At 41.9% G+C, this 21360-nt stretch overlaps 1 protein-coding gene across 1 annotated transcript in view; it reads left to right on the top strand.

The window, feature by feature from the left end:
• Positions 1-356: 356 nt before the first annotated feature.
• slco3a1 (solute carrier organic anion transporter family, member 3A1) overlaps positions 357-21360 on the top strand; it is a 47263-nt gene continuing 26259 nt past the window's right edge. Inside the window, exons 1-2 of the mRNA XM_021598330.2 lie at positions 357-1023; positions 6567-7026. Of these exons, the coding sequence (XP_021454005.2) occupies positions 880-1023; positions 6567-7026 (604 nt within the window). The 5' untranslated portion in view covers positions 357-879. The remainder of the gene's footprint in view (positions 1024-6566; positions 7027-21360) is intronic.

The raw sequence follows: 21360 nt of genomic DNA, 5'->3' as shown, positions 1-21360 counted from the left end.
ATAGGATGGATGATTTAATGTGTGCATGTATATCATACAGGAAGGATTTGTTACGGTAATTGTTGGCATCATGTGGGCCATTTATTTAATCATGTTGTTCACAACATTGAGTAATCCATAGCAACTCACAGTGTGTTGCTAATATCTTGAAATGGCCCTTTTACTTTAGGCTCAATATGTGAAATGATTACTATTTTAAATAGGCCTATAAATTAGAATGAACAAATTCCCTATATCAACGTGTATGTTTTATAGAGAGAGAGTCTATTCGAACGCAAGTCAGTTTAGAATATGGTGCATGCTACACATCGCCACTATAGGCCACGGCTCTTAGTGGTTGGAAGAGGCGCGGACTCAGAACATACTAGTAGGCTACACAAGTGGTGGAGGGAGTGAGTGTATGCTCGCATACTGTACAGCAGGCTACAAAGACCATGCCAAGTATAGCTGGAGCAGCGACGCCGTGGCAAGGTTCTTATCGATAATTTTTTAGAATCTATGCATTGTTACGCTTAACATTCGTAAACGAGCGTCAAGATTCGTAAAACATGTTATTTGAGAGAAAACCCGGCGTCTGTTATTCTCGTATGCATATGAGAAAATCGTCGGTGAGTTCATGTGTCTTATTCGACGAAGTGGCAATTTTTAAAGCTTGTGGAGTGGAAGACTTTTGGAGTCTGGCTGTATATTTACAGTCATAGTTTGTAAGATGTAAAGCATAGGTTGAAAGAGAAAATAGACCGAGACCGTGCGTCAGACACCCACTGAATGTAGCCTACAGGGGAAACATAGTCGGTGTCTTCTATGTTTATCTCCGGGCTGGCCGGTTACCCTCTGGCTTTCGTTTCTCGCTGTGATACAAAATAGCTTCTCAAAAGGATGCAGGTGAAAAAACAAATGTGTTCCGACAGGAGCCCTGGAGAGAGCATCCGTAAAAAGTCATCATGCTTCTCAAACATCAAGATATTCTTGATATCGGAATGTGCCCTGATGCTGGCACAGGGCACTGTTGGAGCCTACCTGGTGAGTGAAACATTTTAAACTGTGTCATTGTCTGTCATGTCTCTCATGAGAGCATCTTGCCAGACGCATGTTTTATATGCATTTTAGTATTTGGGCCGTTTTATCTTAGCTATAACTCTATATCCGTGCCAGTAGTGTGCGTGTAAGCAAAGTGTCTGTCATGAAACGTGTAACAGCTATGACATAATGAGATAATGTGTAGCTAACCGGTTTAAGAAGGCTTGACATCAAACCGTTTTTTTATACGCAGTAGCCAGTGCCCATACACATCTGGGAGATGCAACACATTTTCGTCTGGTTGCAGTTGAACATTGACCGTTTGTCAACAGCAAACATAGCATATTTCTCCTCTGTCAACAAAACAGTTGTTGATGATTTAATCTCCTAATGCCGCACCTAAATAATCCAATTGTCCAAAACAACACTCAGATTCCATAGAGGACAAGAATGAACCGGTGACTTGGTAGAAGTCTATGCGGCAAAGGGCTCCTATAGCTGTAATATACAGTAGTGTAATGTACTGCAATAACACCATTTATTGATGTAGATGAGTGAAATGTTAGGTCCCTACCTGTTTTATCAGTGTCAGGCTTGAAAGCAATCCTATCTTGACTAAGATGAGCAGGCAAGACTATTCAACTCTTATCTCTAGTTCAAACTTGATGGTTTTGATATTCTGCGGCCTACTTGGTTAAGGCTTTTACATAGTTTTAGTCCTGTGATGATCAACATTTTTTACCACAGTTCAAATGAAACAACAAATGATGGATGAGTAGGTTATTTTAGGTCACATGCTGGGCTAGTGCCACTTCCCAGGGGAATCAAAGATGTAAACTGAAATGCTTTAGCCTTATTTGGAGTGGAACATGTCATCTATTTTGTAGCACTGAACTGAAAGCCTCCTCCTGGCCATGGGAATGTTCATGGCATGTTGGTATACAGTCAGAATTTCCCTTGTAAGGAGAGAACTTGGATTTTTAAGCCAAAAGTACAAAAAATTAACGAGAATCCATCACATCCTGCTTTTGATAATGAGTTTAATGACCCCAAATTATTGAGTGGAATGTTTTCCCACATACTTGGTACTTTTTTAATTTAATTTTTTTAGATCTCTTTATTCTATTTTTATAACATGTTGTTATATATGTTTCTTAAATCTATTTGATTTGACTAACTTTATAACACTACGTGCATGTGAAGTCAAGTTCTTGTGAAATTAGACCAGTAGTCTCCACCCTTTCTCTCTCACTTGGATTGAACATTGCAGTCATTTTTCTGTGATGTGTCTCTGCTATGTACACACTTGCCAGTTACAGTGGAAGAAATGGTTCTATCAGGACTCCTCTGTGATAATTGGTTCAGTCATGTCTCATTTGATTAAAATGCAGTTGAAACGGAATATGGCACATCTGCAGTAGTGCCTCCATGGGACTGATGGCTTTGTGTCCTCATTTATACATAGGCACTTATAGCTTAGTTTAGCTCAAATGTTGACACCTACAGTAGAACTGCCATTTAAAGCCCTGTTTCACTTTGAGAATGTAAACGTTTTCAACTACACTTTTCAGGAGGTTATTCCAGAGAAGGTTAACAAACATTGAACTAAAAAGGGTGTACTTTAAATTGGTAAGCAAAGATGAGTTGGTGGAAGGCTAGTCACTCAGCAGGTATGTCTGCTTGTAAAGTATACTCTGGGGCTCAGGCAGGGATTTGCCAATGATGGATCTGAGAGGGAAGCGCATGACTTGCCTAAGCAAACAGGACAGGCATTCTGCATGCGCTATGGTCGTCAGCACAGGTAGTCTCTTTCACATGGCACCTGCTCCATTTGCATGGGCTGGAAACCAGGCACCAGCTCCAGCTACAGGGACAAGTTGATGACCCTGTCATGACCTCATTAGATGTTCTCCTGTCAGAGGTACTCTTGTGTCCATGATAGGATGAGGCTACTTAAAGTGTTTTTGTGCTGCCAGGAAAGCCAGCCTGGAAGTCAGGGGTCGTGGCCTATGCTCTTGCTCCACGTTAGCAGCTTACAGTGGACGGGCTCTTTTCCAGGCAACATAGTCTCTGGGTAAACAGTCAGTGCACATACCTGCATGGACAATTACTCTCAACGCTATGGGGTTGTGATATGACTGTCAGCTTCCCTAGCTCATTTTGAGAAGTATCTGGAAATGGTGTGTAGGCCTACCTTTAGTTCTCAGTTCTCGGAAATTCAACTGAATGTGGTTTCAGCTTTTGTAGTCAGTCCCATGTTCTATGTTGTGGTAATGTGTGACAGTGGTGAATGTGTTTCCTGTTATGTGCTCCACCTACTCGTGGGAAAACAGGCTGAACTATCTATGTATTTTATAATTTTTCCCTCATATATTCGATTTTCAAACCCAGTTTAATAGTTGATTATGATAATTAGACACCAACTTTTTCGAGACTTAAATCCATTCAGGTTAGGTGTTAGTTAAAGTTTGTTGTTACTACCATGCAGTCTCCAATCTTGCAACTTGCAGATTGGTAAAGCTTAGAGAGTACAGACAGTCAGTGAAATATTTAATTGCCAAGGGATCAACTTCATGTTTTGGAATTAGATAGGATTTTGTCAGAAAAAGGCCTCTGGCTGACTCTGAATTGTCCTTTTGAAAGGGCTTCTATACAGAATAGGAACCTGAGACGCACTTCAACACTTTTATTTAGCAATCGGCTGTTGTTATGTCTCATACTGTGCTTACACAAGCCTCATCCTCCTGTTTAAAAAGGGATGTCTGTGTGGGGCTTGGTTCCTCTGAGGTAATGTTGAGGTGACAGTCACATTGTCCACGAAAACGCAGCCAGACAAGTTTGCATTGTAACCATGCTGCAATAAATAAACACACTCTCGTGACTGACTGTTTAGTTTTTGGTTCAAGGTTCCATGTCTATCTTTAACTAGCTTACTGTAGCCAGAGTTACGCTTCTTTCTGGAACTAAAGATATTTTTGTCAATTATTGAGTATCTCGGAATGCTGTGCCTACTCTTTAGTAAAATGCTTCACTGGCAGAGTGCATTGGAATTTAGGGGACAGGTACTCTTCAAAATTCACTGCATTTTTCAGAGCTCACTAAGCTGTCAGTCCAAATGCTGCCTGATTCTGGCCTGGGCAGTAGATGACATGACATGGTCTACCTGGCCTGGCTGCCATTCCTCTGCTGTGGTGTGGTGGTGAGGTGGAAGTTCAGTAGTCTGTGCTGGTGTCTGCTGAGTGCTGAGAGCTCCAGCTGTGCCGTGAGCAGGTTGCATTGGCTTGGAATGGGCTCTGAGGACAGGAGCAAATGGTGATGTTTCCAACCCAACTCTTCAAGCTTCCAGTATTGCTGGGAAGCCACGGTACATTCTCTGGCAACTCAGATGAGACTGCAAGCCCATTTTGGACACCCATAGCATCCCTATTGCTGAGCTGTAGTTTTAGGAGAATAAAACATTTTATAATAATAGGCCTTGTGCAAAGGATGACATCACTACATTGATCATCCCGTTGTTGTGTTTACATTTAATCAAAGTGTAGCTAGTTGTATTAGTATAGTTATTACTCAATCACACCTTCCATTTAATGTAACTTAAGTCACTTTGTAATCACAGAGAAAATATCATTTTTCCTGCTGGCATCTACGTTAGCTTCTATTTTCCTGTCTCCAATGGTCCTTAGAGGAGCTTAACTTAGCCTATTAGCCTGTTTGACATTGCTGTGGGAATGGAACAGGACCATGCCCTTTCAAGGGCATTTTGGGACACATCTGAAAATAGTTTGATACATTTGTGAAAATGTGACGGGTGGGATATGGCTCAGCAGTTGGTTCTCAGACATTACAAACCCACATTATTTGTTGTGAAATCCTTCCAGGCAATACTTACCAATTGAAGTAAAGGCAGACGAGGATGCTGCATGCAAAATTAGATAAATCAGAGGATACACACATTTGAGAATAGGCAGCGTATTATACTTCCTGCAGAGTAAGGGATATTGCCCCTCTTCTTTATGGTAGAGCATTTGTGTGTATTCCATACATTTCTGTTTCAGAGTCTTGTCTTGGTCTTTCTATACATCGTTGTTGCCTGTACAGTGTTGATACAAATGTGTGGGTGGTTGTTTTTGGCTACGTTCTTTAAGAATCTTTCTACCCTATTAGTTGGGGGTGTTCCGTATCACCAACTAGGAGGCAACCAATGCAGGTAACTGGGCTTCAACCATATTCTTGTACCAAAAACAGAAGACTCAGTTGGCCAGATTCACCAAGGTCATTGCTATCAAACTATGTACAGTCCTCCTGAGCCTTTCTGAAGTTGTTTTTCATCATTCAGGTTGCGTTCATCATTGAAATCAGTGCCTTATAAAAAGAAAACTGGTCATTCACTGTCTGCTTTCATGACAGTCTGTGATGGAGCGCATATCACATGAAGAAAATCTAAATGAAATGGAGATCAATTTGATCATTATATTGAGTTAAGATCTTATCTTATGAACTGAAATGCAATCCATAATGTCTGACTTCCATGTATTTTACCAACAATGGCAGAGGGGAGACAAAATCCCCTGCTGCCCCAGCTTCTATCTGGAGACAGTGTTATGCTCTTATCTTTCACTTGCATTAAATGCTGCACCATTAACTCAGAGAGAGAGAGTGAGCGTTAGGGGAGAAGGCACTTTCAATAAAGCCTTGGGAGTAAGTGCTGCAGTGCCCAGCTAATGAAAGACAGGGATGTATCTTGGCAAACGGGATTTTACTCAGACCACAATGAGAAACATCTGAAGAGGTCTGTGAGTCAGTAGATCCAAAGGAAAGGTATTATGTAAAAAGACACAACCTCCATAACATGGTATTTTCATAGCCGTGCTTCCTTTCTCTCATTTGCTCTAAACCCTCTTGCGGTCTGTGTGCTACTTGATTCAAAATTCCACCATGCAAATAATATCATATTTCCTCTCATTTGCATATACCGAAGGTTTGGAAACCCCTCGGCACGTTAACCCTTATTATTCCAATATATAGAGTTTTATGTCATTATTTTGTATTACTTTTGGTAGAATCACTTCTTTCAGAGAAGTTTAATATAGAAACATTTAATTTGACTTATATGAAGTTGTTCTGTAAAAACCAAAATCATATGACACTTAATCGGAATTCAAAAATACCCTAAATACAAATGTATTTATTTTCTCAATGTTTAGGCCTACAGTCTTGGTTATTTGTTTTTAAATGTCAACTGCATGCTATTCCTTATACCAAAGGCCATTCATTCAAATGCATCAAATGTTTCAAGTGATTCTAATTTTCTTACTCATGGTAAAACTGTAACCTATTTATTTAGTTGCTATTTGTAAGCTAGGTGTTTTCATGTTCCTCTCAATGACATTATTCTCAGCTAGTGTGAAAGCAATAGGCTTTAAGACTGGTCATATTTCAGCCTCATAATGATGATGCCCTGCCATTTACAAAGTTAATCAGTTTTGTGAAGTTAGTTATGATTGCCTTTTATGAGTAACATATTTCCTCCGCTGTTGCTTTCTCAGGTGAGTGTCCTGACAACCCTGGAGCGACGATTCAATCTCCAAAGTGCCGACGTGGGTGTGATCGCCAGCAGCTTTGAGATTGGCAACCTGGCTCTCATCCTATTCGTCAGCTACTTCGGGGCCAAAGCCCACCGGCCAAGGTTGATTGGCTGTGGGGGTATCGTCATGGCGCTAGGAGCTCTTCTGTCAGCACTGCCGGAGTTTCTAACCAAACAATACGAGTACCAGCCAGGGCAGACATGGAGGACTGAGGTGGGCAGGAATGGGTGCGCCAACAGTACCAGGAATGGTGGGCAGTACATAGAGGAGATGTGTTCCAACAAGGCCAACACCAACATGATGTACCTGTTGCTGATTGGGGCCCAGATGCTGCTGGGGATTGGAGCCACCCCAGTTCAGCCCCTGGGTGTGTCCTACATAGATGACCATGTGAAGAGGAAAGATTCCTCTCTGTATATAGGTAAGTGAGGTAGATGCATGAATACAGGGGTTTTCAAACGGGGGTCCGCCGTAAAAAAAGAATAATAAATCAATTAGGGAGAACCTTTGAATTCTCAAAACCGGGCAATCAGGGCACATTTCCATTGGTTTTGTTGTAATGTCTGAGAAGAGGAACACAACATGAGCTTTGGCAAAATGCATAGAATTGCAGGAAATTAGCTTTAAAACTGAAAAACTGTCTCTCAGCTCCATGACAAACTGTGTAAAATTACTGGAGAGTAGCTTCAAAATGGCAAAATATTTTGTGTGTGTATAGCTCAATTGGTAGAGAAAGGCTCTTGTAATGCCAGGATAGTGGGTTTGATTTCCAGCACCCCCCATTCTTAAAAAATATAAACACGCAAGTCGCCTTGGATAAAATAGCCTGCTAAATGGCATATATTATATATTAAAATAATATTTATTATAAGGACATTGTTATCACACTACCATTTCAAAATGAATTTGTTCCAGCGCTCAGGGATTCACAAGACTACTTACATTGGTACATCTCTATGGTGGAAGGACTAACAGTGGTTGTGTTTGTCTCACTGCGGGAAGGTGCAGTGTGTACACATCCCTGCCTCTGAGTCAATACAGCGTGAATGTATTCTCTGTGTTGTGCTCAGTCTTTCTTTTGTCCCCAAGCACAATCTGACCTAAGTGACCGCAAGGTGAGCAGATCTGTGAGGGGTTTATAATCTCAATTACATTTGTGCTTGAGTCACAGTCAAGTGCAGATGCCAGGGATGGAAAAGGAGCATTAAAGTGCAAAATATCTCCACTCAGCTGGCTTGCTCTCTCACGCAAGTATTTCACTGCTGACGTGGCTTTTCAAGGTTTTACAGTGCATTCAAAGCACTTTCTGAGATAACCTTAAATAGCAGATTATTATTTGTGAATGTACCTTAACGATACTGTAAAGGCCCATGTTTTGACATCATTGTTGAAGGCACTTGATCACTGATGTTTTTCTGCCTAACTGTAAAGCTAGCTGGCGTACATTGAGCATTCAGTATGTGTGTAGTCTTAACATGAGACCATCTTGTATGACCACAATTACACACCATGGCTTAATACTCCATTCTGATTGGCTGAAGGGTGTACACAGGGCATGTTACAGCACAGCCATTAGGCTAGATGCAGGCTGCTGGCTCAAATCTGCTGCAAGAGGAAGACCACCTACAGAGATAATTCACAGTCAGATGAAGCACAACTCATTTCTCTGACTGCAGCTCGCTTTGAATACCTACAGTTGTCAAGGTGATACATCTTTGAGGGATTATTGGACATTTCCCTGCAACATGTGCTCTTTCTTTTTTATAATAATTATTATTGAAAAAAACACTTTTAAAAAAAAATTACACCCCTTTTTCTCCCCAATTTCGTGATATCCAATTGGTAGTTACAGTCTTGTCTCATCGCTGCAACTCCCGTACGGACTCGGGAGAGGCGAAGGTCGAGAGCCATGCGTCCTCCAAAACCCAACCCTGCCAAACCACACTGCTCACTTAACCCAGAAGCCAGCTGCACCAATGTGTCGGAGGAAACACCGTACAACTGGTGACCGTGTCAGCGTGCATGCGCCCGGCACGCCACAGGAGTCACTAGAGCACGATGGGACAAGGACATCCCAGCCGGCCAAAAACCCTCCCCTAACCCAGACGACGCTGGGCCAATTATGAGTCACCTCATGGTCTCCCAGTTGCGGCCGGCTGCAACACAGCCCAGGATCTAACCTGGATTGGTAGTGGCGCTTCAATCGCCGCAGTGTCTTAGACCGCTGCGCCACTCGGGAGGCCCAACATGTGCTCTTTCTTCTGTATTATTTGTTGATAGTGAGAGAGAGAGAGCATTGTTAACCTTTTATATGCAGTACCCAATTCTCTTCAAAGCAGGCATGTTTTGATAGAGGCATGGCCATAACGTGTTGTCCATGTATGCACATAAGTAGCCTTTGGTGGGATAGAGACAACATGGCTTTGTGAATCAGCTGCTGGCTGCATACGTGGCCATGTTTGATATCTCAGCAGTACAGCAGACTGAAAGTACGGCTGAATGGGAGACAACTTCCGGAAACACTCACAACATTAGCAATGGAGATGATATTTGTTAGTGTAACTAGGATGTGATGGTCAAACTCAAGGATAAAGGCCTTCAGTGTCTTGTGTGATCTTAGGCCAGCAGCGTAGACCTCCCTAACTTTCATTCTTACTCATATGCACTTTGTTTCGAGTCCTAGCTATTTTTCACAGCGAGTTATGTTTTTTCTAGAAGTGACAGAAACAAACAAGCACAGAACACAACAGCTTTGACGTAATGCACAACTGCAACGCCTTGTTAACACTGTACAGTAGGAAGTGGACTCTCATTGATTAAAGTTTGGCAGGCACAGAGGGAGATTTGGTGCTGTTCTCCTCAGATAAGCTGCACGGAGAGTTGGAGGAAAACAAGTGGTGAGCGTTGGAGAACAATGTGTTATTGAGTTGGGAGCATGTGCTCAGCTGATCGTTCTAATCCTCATGCTGTGGGCATGTCATGTGCTTGTAGCAGCATGAATGGACGAGATTGTCTGAATCTCTCTAAGATTTTTTTTCACATGCTGATAATGTATTCAATGATTGTTCATTAATGTACACATCATTGTACGCAGGGAAAATACACATTGTTAAGGTAATCAGAAAAAGTTTTACTTTAGTTGTAATTTGCCGTATTTTTCCTTTGTTAAATATTTTTCAAACACTTTTGCAAGACACTCCGAATTCAGCATGACAGCATTGAATTTCACTGCCTCGAAAAACTGAAATACTGTAGATGCTTCTATATTTCCACATATATATATTTTTTTATATTTTTCTTTACCCGAATTTCATGGTATCCAATTGGTAGTTACAGTCTTGTCTCATCGCTGCAACTCCTGTATGGACTCAGAAGAGGCAAAGGTCAAGAGCTGTGCGTCCTACGAAACACAACCAACCAAGCCACACTGCTTCTTGACACTATGCCCACTTCACCCGGAAGCCAGCCACACCAATGTGTCAGAGGAAACACCGTACACATGGCGACCGTGTCTGTGTGCACTACACCCGGCCCACAACAGGAGTTGTTAGTGCACAAGGACATCCCTGCCGGCCAAACCCTCCCCTAACCCAGATGACGCTGGGCCAATTGTGAACCGCCCAGTGGGTCTCCCGGTAATGGCCGCTGCGACAGAGCCTGGACTCAAACCTAGAATCTCTAGTGGCATAGCTAGTGGCATAGCCTTAGACCACTGTGCCACTCGGGAGGCCCTACAGAAGTATATTATTGTTGACGAATGTAGACCAAACACACCCATAGACATTACAACAACAACAAAAAACTCAACATACAGCACCTGCACGGGGGAAGGCTGAATATGTTGTTTTATATGGGCTTAATACATCCCAAAGGCCCACAATATGAAGGTTAATAGCTGGTGTTATGGTAGCCTAATTGATTCTGTATGTTAAATGACTAAAACAGACAGTCAGCATAGTGATTACCCTTTAGCCCGCTAGTCTCCTGTCTCCTGCAGTCTGTGTGTCTGTCCATCTGTCCAGCCTAAACAATGTTACATGCTAGCTATGGCAGATTTAACTCTTTATATTTCACTACTATGCATTAATGCTGTAAGGATAACCTGAATGAACAGCCTCACATACTGTCCATAACATGGATGGAGCATTGCGGTGCATTTAAAGGGTTAAAGGGCATAGAAACCGTTGACAGAGAAGGAAGAGATGGTAGTAGGATAGGCAGTCAGAGAGCAGTGAGAGAGGATGGTACTCCTGCAGAACTATGCAGTGTGATCCTTGTAAAGGGCGAGAAAGCCGTATGTACTATTTGAACATGTTAAAGAAAGCTGCTGGCAAGATTTATCACTGTCTTGAGTCTGTTCTTAGTCTGACACAACCAAGTTCATACTGTACATCAATGTGTCAGGAGACATGAATATTAATCTGCAGCTCACAGTAACATATTGCCTTGTCTCCTCGTAGTGCAGTGGGACCCAGAGTGTGAGATGAAACTATGGTGATTAGACTAATATACTACCACTATCACACCATTGGTAGAAGTCTCTGCTCAGATGTATGTTCTGCTGTGATATGTTCATTTCTAAATTACCATCATCACAAACTGATGATGGTGACGATGGCAATGACACCACCTATAGCCCCAGGCATAGCCTATTGTAAATAGCCACTGGGATAAACTGTTGAGGTAATGGCAGGATGACATCAGTGGAAGGCCTGTGTAAGTGTGAGAGTGTGTTTTGGGGAAGAGAGAGCAGTGGTTTGTAGGAGTGGAGCCATAATTACAGAGTGATGCAGGAATGCCAACCAGCCAGCCATGAGGTGGGTCTGACCGGCCCGACTGCACATGCATACCACATAGCTCTGTGAAAAACAACTCCTACTAACTCAGCGGCAGAGCTGGGCTGGCCTGTCGACCAGGCAGGAATTATAGCGCTTTAACATCAGATGAAACGGATTCAAACTATGTTAGCATTTTCTATATATTTTTTTACTTTCAGTTTTGTGATTAGTCACTGTTGAATTTGCAGGTCCAGTCATGTTGATCACTGAACATTGTATTATTTTGCTCAAATGTATTATTGAGGGTTGAAAGGATTTGTCTAGGAAGGAGTGAAATGGCTACCATCACGACTTGATGTTAAAAGTGGTGCTGTGGATAAACACTGTGTTTTACGAGTTGATCTTGTTTTCCATGTCATTTGGGCCAAAGGAAACAAATATGATTAGAGAGTTAGTGTCAACAGGATATCCGTCCGTTCCCACTGCTCTATGATCCTTCACCATCTCATTCTAACTATGGCTCTTCCCACAGGGCCTCAGGTTGCAAAAACATACTGTACATACATGTATGAACTGACTGTAGCTTAGCAATGATGCTCCCTCCATAAAGCATTAACTTAACCCCACCCATCCACCTCTCACAGCTTTTGAGGCTTTTTCCATCCTGGGTAATCTCCTTTAACACGAGAGGACCTAGATAAAGACTGAAAGGATCACGTTAGTTTTTTCAGTGTCAATGTATAAATTGGATATGTGCTTTTTAAAAGGCTGTGTTTCTATGATATGGGGTCTATAACACATAGTTGTTTGATGATTGGAAAAGTGTTATCACTGCTGTCCATCTTGTAACTGAAGATCATATTAACTTCACAGGTTTCAGAGACGTTCTCCTAGATGTGAGGGGAGGTCATAATAGGATGAACTCTCAAGCTTGGATCTTTTCGATCTTGTCTTTTTCAGTTAATGCTTCATGTATTTTCATTGATAAAGATATAAGGTTCAAACAAAAGCCTCTATTAGAGAGGTGTCGTGAAATGTGGCCTTTTGAAATGCAATTCCATTGTGTGTCAAATCGGCACTCTTAAGCCTATGTTACACGAATGCAATTTGGATGCAATTTCTGTTGCAGATGCTAGTTGCAATTGACATCATCTCAAGCAACTTTGCTGACACACAAAGAAATTCAAAATGCAATTGAAATTGATTGCAACATCCAATCCTGTCAAACATCACATCATGGTTTCATAAATGATGTGTTTAACCAAACGTTTGGTAATTGTAACAGCATCGATATAGACAAAATCCCGACTGTACAATTTCGCTAGCAAGCCAAAATGTTGCTTATTTGCCAACCATGTTTTACCAAGCTTGAGTAAAATAAAAAGGAAACCGCTGCACACTTCGTCAGGCCTCCATATTCTTCAGCTTTTTACCAAGCTACAGTGCCTTCAGAAGTATTCATACCCCTTGACTTATTCCACATTTTGTTGTGTTACAGCCTGAACTCAAAATGGACATTTGCACATTATTATTTTTTTAAATTCTTTAAGCTCTGTCAAGTTGGTTGTTGATCATTGCTAGACAGCCATTCTCACACCTTGTCATAGATTTTCAAGTCAAAACTGTAACTAGTCCACTTACTCTTTACCTATAGATGTGATAGGTAAAGACCTTTTAGAGTTTAATTCGGGAGTTTGTTAAATGATTCATTTAAAACGGTCTTATTTAAAAACATATACAGTGCATTCATCCCCTTGACCTTTTCCACATTTTGTTTCATTACAGCCTTATTCAAAAATGTATTAAATACATAAATACATACAATACCCCATAAAGACAAAGTGAAAACAGGCTTTTTGAAATGTTTGTACATTTCTAAAAAAAAAAGTAAAACAGATACCTTATTTTTGTAAGTATTCAGACCATTTGCTATGAAATTGAGCTCAGGTGCATCCTGTTTCCATTGATCATCCTTGAGATGTTTCTACAACTTGATTGGAGTCCACCTGTGGTAAATTCAATTGATTGGACATGATTTGGAAAGGCACACACCTGTCTATATAAGGTCCCACAGTTGACAGTGCATGTCAGAGCAAAACCAAGCATTGAGGACGAAGGAATTGTACGTAGAGCTCTGAGACAGGACTGGGGCGAGGCACAGATCTGGGGAAGGGTACCAAAAAATATCTGCAGAATTGAAGGTCCCCAAGAACATAGTGGCCTCCATCATTCTTAAATTAAAAAAGTTTGGAACCACCAAGACTCTTCCTAGAGCTTGCCGCCCGGCCAAACTGAGCAATTGGGGGAGAAGGGCCTTGGTCAGGGAGGTGACCAAGAACCCGATGTGGCAAGGTTCACCTTCCAACAGGACAACAACCCTAGCACACAGCCAAGACAATGTAGGAGTGGCTTCGGGACAAGTCTCTGAATGTCCTTGAGTGGGCCAGCCAGAGCCCGGACTTGAATCTCCCTGAAGAGACCTGAAAATAGCTGTGCAGTGACGATCCCCATCCAACCTGACAGAGCTTGAGAAGAATGGGAGAAACTCCTCAAATACACGTGTGCCAAGCTTGTAGCGTCATACCCAAGAGGACTCGAGGCTGTAATCACTGCCAAATGTGCTTTAACAAAGTACTGAGTAAAGGGTCAGAATTCTAAAAACCTGTTTTTGCTTTGTCATTATGGGGTATTGTGTGTAGATTGATGAGGAAAGCAAACAATTGAATCAATTTTAGAATAAGGCTGTAATGTAACAAAATGTGGAAAAAGTCGAGGGGTATCAATACTTTCCAAATGCACTGTACTCTCCTGAGATATCAAGTCACTTCACAAGACAATTTCGCTCTTATATTGTACTGTATCTATGTAGTATAGTACTGTATTTACAGTATCAGCATCCACCACATTTTGCGACATAACGTAGGTTCATGTTAGCTCTGTTACAAATGTCACTTCAGCTTTGGTTCTGTTGCAGTGGCATAAACCTCGGAGGGATCCTAGAAAGACACGTCAACATTCTGCTAAAATGTTCTGAATCCAATCAGTGGCTTCCGCGAGGCATGTTTAAAAGCTACTTAAACTCAGCTCTGTTATGTCATCTTGAAGGATTAGATTCTAAATGGGTTTTTCCATCTCTGTGATAAGCTCCATGTTGAGAGTGCCCTAGCAACACCAGTTTGTTTTATTCTTAAGCAATAAACAGCATGGATTCATCAACATGCAGCAGAGAAGTTCTCTTCATCTTTCTGTTCTGCGTGGACCTGCATTTCCACTAGCCTGATGGCAGGCTTGTCATCACCTGCTTGGCTGCATAATTCCCTGAATGCTTCAGAGGCACCACTATAGTAACTACACACCAGTTGTCAGAGCACAGTGGCCTTACTGAGCCATGTCAATTGGATCTAAATGCACAGCAACATGAGAGCATGTCAGGAGAGCGCCTAGAAATTACCGCTACACATACGTTGGAAATGAAATCATGGGAAGCAATCACATAATGCTTTGTTTGAGACAATAAGAAGCAGGATACCTTGTACCCAAAAGAGCACACATGCTGGTAAATGACAAACTGTACTACAGTGATTGATAAGTGATAGCCATTATTAACAGTCGTCATTAAAAATAGGGCGGGCGTATAACATCATTATCATTAGTTGACTCTGCTGTCGTTACTTAAACATAATGATAGCATTTATCAATGCTGTCTGCTGATGAAGCAAAACAAATGCCATGCAGTGCAAGTGAGTCACCTCCTGTGCCCTGTATCAATGAAGCAGGAATAGGCTATAATATATCATGTATAGCAGCTTCCATTTGGGCATTCCTCATGTTATCCTTAAGTTATCCAACACTATGATTATGCAAGCCCATCGTTTATACAGGAATCATTACAGCTGCCCATGGCACAACTTTGTTGTTGTGTGTCTGTTTTGGGAATTGCCATGGACCTCACGATACAATATTATCACAATACTTTGGTGCCGATACAATATGTATTGTGATTCTTATAATTTTATATGTATTGCGATTCGATACTGCGTTTTTATTGTGATTTCAAGTTCCAAACATTTTGATCACTGTACTGTATGTTTGCTACAGAGAGACAAGAGAGGGCATGAGAGCTAGTTTTGATCAGGGAAATATAAGTACTGAAAACATGTTGACTCGCTATTTAAAAAGAAGATAGAGAACAAGCTATAGAATGAAAATACCAGAGTTTTGGCGCAGGTACAGCCAACTAGCGCTAGCTAATGCTACCTACAGTAGCAAAAAATACAAATACAATTATTTTGTTTTTTTTTATGAATCAATACTTGAGTAAAATATCGCTATAATATCATTGCAAAATAATATTGCGATTTGTAACTGTATCAATTTTTTCCCCCATCAGTAGAACACACTTGTGAACAATTCACATGAAAAATGTCACATGTGAAAAGGTGGTGTTAACATTTAATATATGTGAAAATATGGTTTCACGTGAAATTTAAGCTCAACATGTGAAAACAGCTATTTCACATGTAAAACATTTCACGGGATTTGTTCACACGTGTGTTCTACTGATGTAAGGGTAGCTGCAGCAGTAAGGCCTGTATCCGCTGTATGAACTGCTTTCTGCTGTTGTCCCTTATGTGATACCACATTGTGTGAAGGCTATACTTTCTGAGTGGCCATGAACATATGACAAATGTGGGCATTAACTTGTCACCCAAGCAATGATGTCGCAGTGCTCTGTGTAAATTTAGATGAAGGTGAGGGATAAGAGCTGAATGGTTTCTTTATTCATTTATGCTACGTTATCTTTATTGATGCCAATATAACACAGCACCTTTATTGCCTATGTTTATAGCTATGTATCTAAAAGATGTCCTTCAACATGCCTTAGAATTATGCTTTAAAAGGTCTGTGTGTCATCTCCCTTGTAGCTCTTGCTAGTGCTTCTATCATTTGAGTTAGAGTCTAGTCAACCATGAAGAGTTACAGATGACTGATCAGAGCATGTTGCACTGGTGTTAAAAGGTTGTCTGCAGCCTTGACCATGCCCTGCTCCCCTGCCCTCACCAGACCCAGAGCACTGAGCACTGACCCATGTATGTGCTTTGGCAGGGCAGTTTCATCAGAGCAAAGGAAAGAGCTTCACCAGTCATGCTGCTGTCCAGATGCCCTGGTATATCTCTGCTTTGGAGACTTTGAGCACTTTACTCAGAGCCTAAAAGCTCCAGTGTGGCTCACGGGTGCTGGGCAAGCCAGATGAGTACCATGCATCCGTCCCTTGAATTCCAACTGGTCTCACCAGAGAGGGATGTGGAGGTTGAGTTTGAAGCCTCAAAATAGGTCAGACCTTTGAATGAAGTGGGTCAGTGTTGGATAACAGATGTGGCCCAGAGCCCCAGATGGAGGCCTTAACACGTTAACACCAGAGCAGTGTGCTGCCTGCCACCCATGGCCTGCCTCTCAGCATATCACTCACTGTACTGTATAGGCCGCCATCTGCAGCACCAGAGAGTAGGACCAGTGGCCTGGTCCACTGCCCGCACACTTCCCACCCATCCCAAACCACCGCACCCCATCTCTGGCCCCTACTGTATCACTCTGAGCCCTGTTACTGTAAGGCCCGGGCCAGCTCTGTGTCTGAATGCTTAGGGAAGGTAGAGTGGATGTGTGTTGGGCTAGGCAGAGGGGTGGACGTCATAACGTCCTCATCTCCCTCTCTATCTCTAGTCCCATCAGTAAACCACCATGCATCCTTCTCAAGGCAATCTGGGTCAGGCCCTGTCGTAGGGCTGGCCGATATATCAAATTAATTTGAATAATTTGCATGTATTTTTTATTCCAGACGCCTGTATCGCATTAATCAATTTTTGTATTTGTGTGTTTATGTCCGCTGGTTCTCATATTGTCTTTTTGGTCTCGTCTCCTTCACTCTTTCTGTGCTGTGTCAGAGGCCTGCATATAACGATGAGATGCTCATGTCGGCAACCTAAAAATGGGAGTCGTTGTTCCAAAGGCGGGAAGGCAGTTTGACAAGCTTGTGTCACCTGGGGGGAAAGTGAAACCTCTCACTTCGCCTCATCCTCTAGCTGTGTGCACCTTCCGCTGATTAAAAAGGGGACATTGTTTTCGGTCTGGGGGGGTTAAGGGATAAAAGGGGGCAGAGGCAGACCATAAACACAACAACATCAGCAAGCCATTGCCACGGAAATGCCTGTTTGTCCAGCTGGTTTTGACTATTGGATTGAGATACTCAGTCTTTCCCTGGCACGGCTGTCGGCTCTGGCCATATGCCTGCTGGGAAGGATGCAGCTGCCAGAGGGCTCAGGCTGATGTGAGAAGCGAGCCTCTGCTCACAACCCAGTGACACAGAGAAGTGTTCACAAATCACAGCCCAGGAACTGGCCCTTCCGCTTTAGAAGAACGCAAGATCCACGCAGGCCTCTGGTTAGATCAGTTCTTGGATGCACAGTAGCTGTTCATTTTCCGAGGTTAGGTTGACCTTGTGGTTGGTGGTCAAAGTGTGCAGATTCACTGTCCTCTTCTGGCATTAACACAAATCCCCAACCTCATTGATTGAGTGGTATGTAAGTAGTGGCTCTGCAGGATCCAAGGATTACCCAGTAGAATGTTCAGCACTTCATCCCTGTATCAATGCTGACGTGGAGCGCAGGATAACATTGCCTAATTAAATGGACTTGAATCAATAGGGTCAATAATTATTACAAACAATCAGATGTTTGACTGAATCAACTTTTATTAAGTAGCCAGGGTTAGGAGATCCCTCTCGCTGGTCCTCCTGTATTCTGTTGGTTTTCAATGAATTCACAGGAGTTTAGTATGTGTAATCCCTATATCTGAGAAAAAATTATATGTGATACAAAACCTGATGAACAGTAGGCCTATATATTTTCCATTCAATAATGCCTTGGGGGAAAATATTCTGGCCTCACCACATTACAATATCACTTCCATATTTCACTTTCAAAAATGAGCTCACTGTGGATAGTCAATAGCACTGAACGCTCTCCACATTACAGATCACTGCCAACCTCACATTTGGCAAACCCCATCAATTTACCCTCTTCCTCAGGATGCAGAAAAATGACTACTTAATTGTAATTTGTGTCAGATATTCTCTTGTCCAAGCAGCTTCATTATATTTTCCTGGTTGAGGAAGGAGGAGCTCTGCTGTTGGCATCTTTAGCCTGGTAATTAGGCCAAGCCACCTGCTGAAGGAGCTGCTACCAGCTGCAGTCAGTCACTGATCCCTTTACCCTGCACTGGCTCCTCCTCTCCTTCTATGTGGCAGCTGGGGGCACTCCAGTAGAAGAGAGCAGAGCGCTGCACCCCGCCTAAGCCTCCCATAGACCGCCTGATGTTCTGCCCTGCCTGCCTCCACCCATAAGCACAATGGACACTGTGTGTGTCACACTCCAGGCCTCAGGAAAACATCTGAGTCAGCATAACAAACAGATCATACAAATTGTAACAAGGCCCAGCACAGGGTTGCTATGGATGTTAAACGGTGCCCTCCTCCCTCTATATCCTCTCTCTCTCTCTCTCTCTCTCTCTCTCTCTCTCTCTCTCTCTCAATTCAATTTCAATTAAATGTAAGGGCTTTATTGGCTTGGGAAACATATGTTAACATTGCCAAAGCAAGTGAACTAGATAATAAACAGAGGTTAAATAAACAATCAAAATTAACAGTAAACATTACACTCACAAAAGTTCCAAAATAATAAAGATATTACGAATGTCATGTTAAGTGCAAACAGTTAAAGTACAAAGGGGAAAGTAAATAAACATAAATATGGGTCTGTTCTTCACTGGTTGCCCTTTTCTTGTGGCAACAGGTCACAAATATTGCTGCTGTGATGACACACTGTCGTATTTCACACAATTGATATGGGAGTTTATTAAAATTGGGTTTGTTTTCAAATTCTTTGTGTATCTGTGTAATCTGAGGGAAATATGTGTGTCTAACATGGTCATACCTTTGGCAGGAGGTTAGTAAGTGCAGCTCAGTTTCCATCTCATTTTGTGGGCAATTTGCACATAGCCTGTCTTCTCTTGAGAGTCAGGTCTGCCTATGGCGTCTCTCTCTCTCTCCTTCTCTCCCTCAACCTCCCTCCCTCCCTGACCTGGTGCTGACACAGAGGTGGCAGTCTGACAGTCCACCAATGTTCCAGTTCCACATCAATGCCCTGTTTGCAAACATGCTGAATCTGTTTATGCAGTCTTACAGCACAGAATGACTATAATTATCATTGTGAAAGGGCTCTAACCTAGCATTATTGAAATAATTGCAAATCACAGGCTGTAAACAAGAGAATATCTATTTTTTTATTTCTCAGCAGGAACGTGCACGTTTTGATTTTTGCCCTAGCACTGCACAGCTGATTGAAATAACCAACTCATCATCAAGCTTTGATTATTTGTATCAGCTGTCTAGTTAGTTTGGGAAACCCTGAGTGTGGTGACACAAGTTTATGATGTTGACTTACAGTGTTTAGAAGATCAAACTCTTCACACGTATGTAGGCAGACAGCAAACAAAACAGGAACACACACAGACAGTATGTACGTACACATAGACATACACACACAGACAGTATGTACGCACACAGACAGTATGTACCGTACACATAGACATACACACACAGATAGTATGTATGCACACATAAACATACACACAGACAGTATGCACGCACACAGACAAACACAGACAGTATGTACGCACACATAGACATACACACATACAGTATGTACACACACATAGACATACACACACAGAAATTATGTACGCACATACAGTATGTATGCACACACAGACATACACACACATAGACAAACACACACATACAGTATGTACGCACACATAGACATACACACACATAGACATACACACACACACACATACAATATGTACACAGATAGTATGTATGCACACATAAACATACACACAGACAGTATGTACGCACACACAGACATACACACATACAGTATGTACGCACACAGACAAACACACACATACAGTATGTACTCACACATACAGAATGTACGCACACATAGACAAACACATATTTGATTGATGCTAAAAGCATGAAACATGACATGAATGTATGACTCCTTTTTGAAATACAAAGTTAGGAACTATGTGTTTTAGTATATACTCTCCCAGATTAACACACAGGATGACACTTCAGTGACTCATTTTTATCTCCGGAGCCAGTGTGACTGAAGCGTCCCCCCAGTTCTTCAGTCGGGTGTGTGGATGAGACTGTGGCTCACAGAACATTATCCCTAACCAAACAAACAGAAACATTCTGGGAACCAATATCCTAGCTGGGTATCGTCAATGAGGGGAGAGGGAAGGCTTAGCACTGCAAGCTATTGTCCTTAAATGGTCTCTCTGGTTTATGCAGGGTCATGTTGCTGGTGTCAAGCTCTGTCTTCACCCAAACTGGACTGTTAAATGTTAATGACAATCCACGTTTAGAATGTTAACCCGAAGGTGATTTCTAATCATAGCAAAGACTTGATATAGACAAAAAGTGCCTGCTACTCTGTTTCTGTCTTGCTCTGGATGTGCGACATAATCCTTCTGTCCCTGTTGCGTATTATTATTCTCCTTTAAAGGAAGCCCCACACAAAGTACATCAATATCATACATCCTAATGCAATAGCCACATTGTCTCTGAATGACTCTGAATGTTCTTTTATAGATCCAAAGAGCATTTATTGCTATGACAATGTCCTGCAGTGTGTCATGTGTCCATTCAATACATTTCTGTTTTTAGCCTTCGGCAGCTTGTAGTGTCTTACTTAAGTGATTTTATTCTTTATTGACATCCACACTATCACAAGATGGTCACAAGCTATGGTGTTGCATTCCCAAAACAATGAAATAGGACTGATTCAAATAACATGTTATTTGTCACATGCTTCATAAACAACAGGTGTAAACTAACAGTGAAATGTTTA

The sequence above is a fragment of the Oncorhynchus mykiss genome, chromosome 1, assembly GCF_013265735.2.
Source record: "Oncorhynchus mykiss isolate Arlee chromosome 1, USDA_OmykA_1.1, whole genome shotgun sequence".
Classification (NCBI taxonomy): Eukaryota; Metazoa; Chordata; class Actinopteri; order Salmoniformes; family Salmonidae; genus Oncorhynchus; species Oncorhynchus mykiss.
The sequence above is the reverse complement of the archived record's forward strand: the minus strand, read 5'-3'. Positions and strand labels throughout refer to the sequence as shown.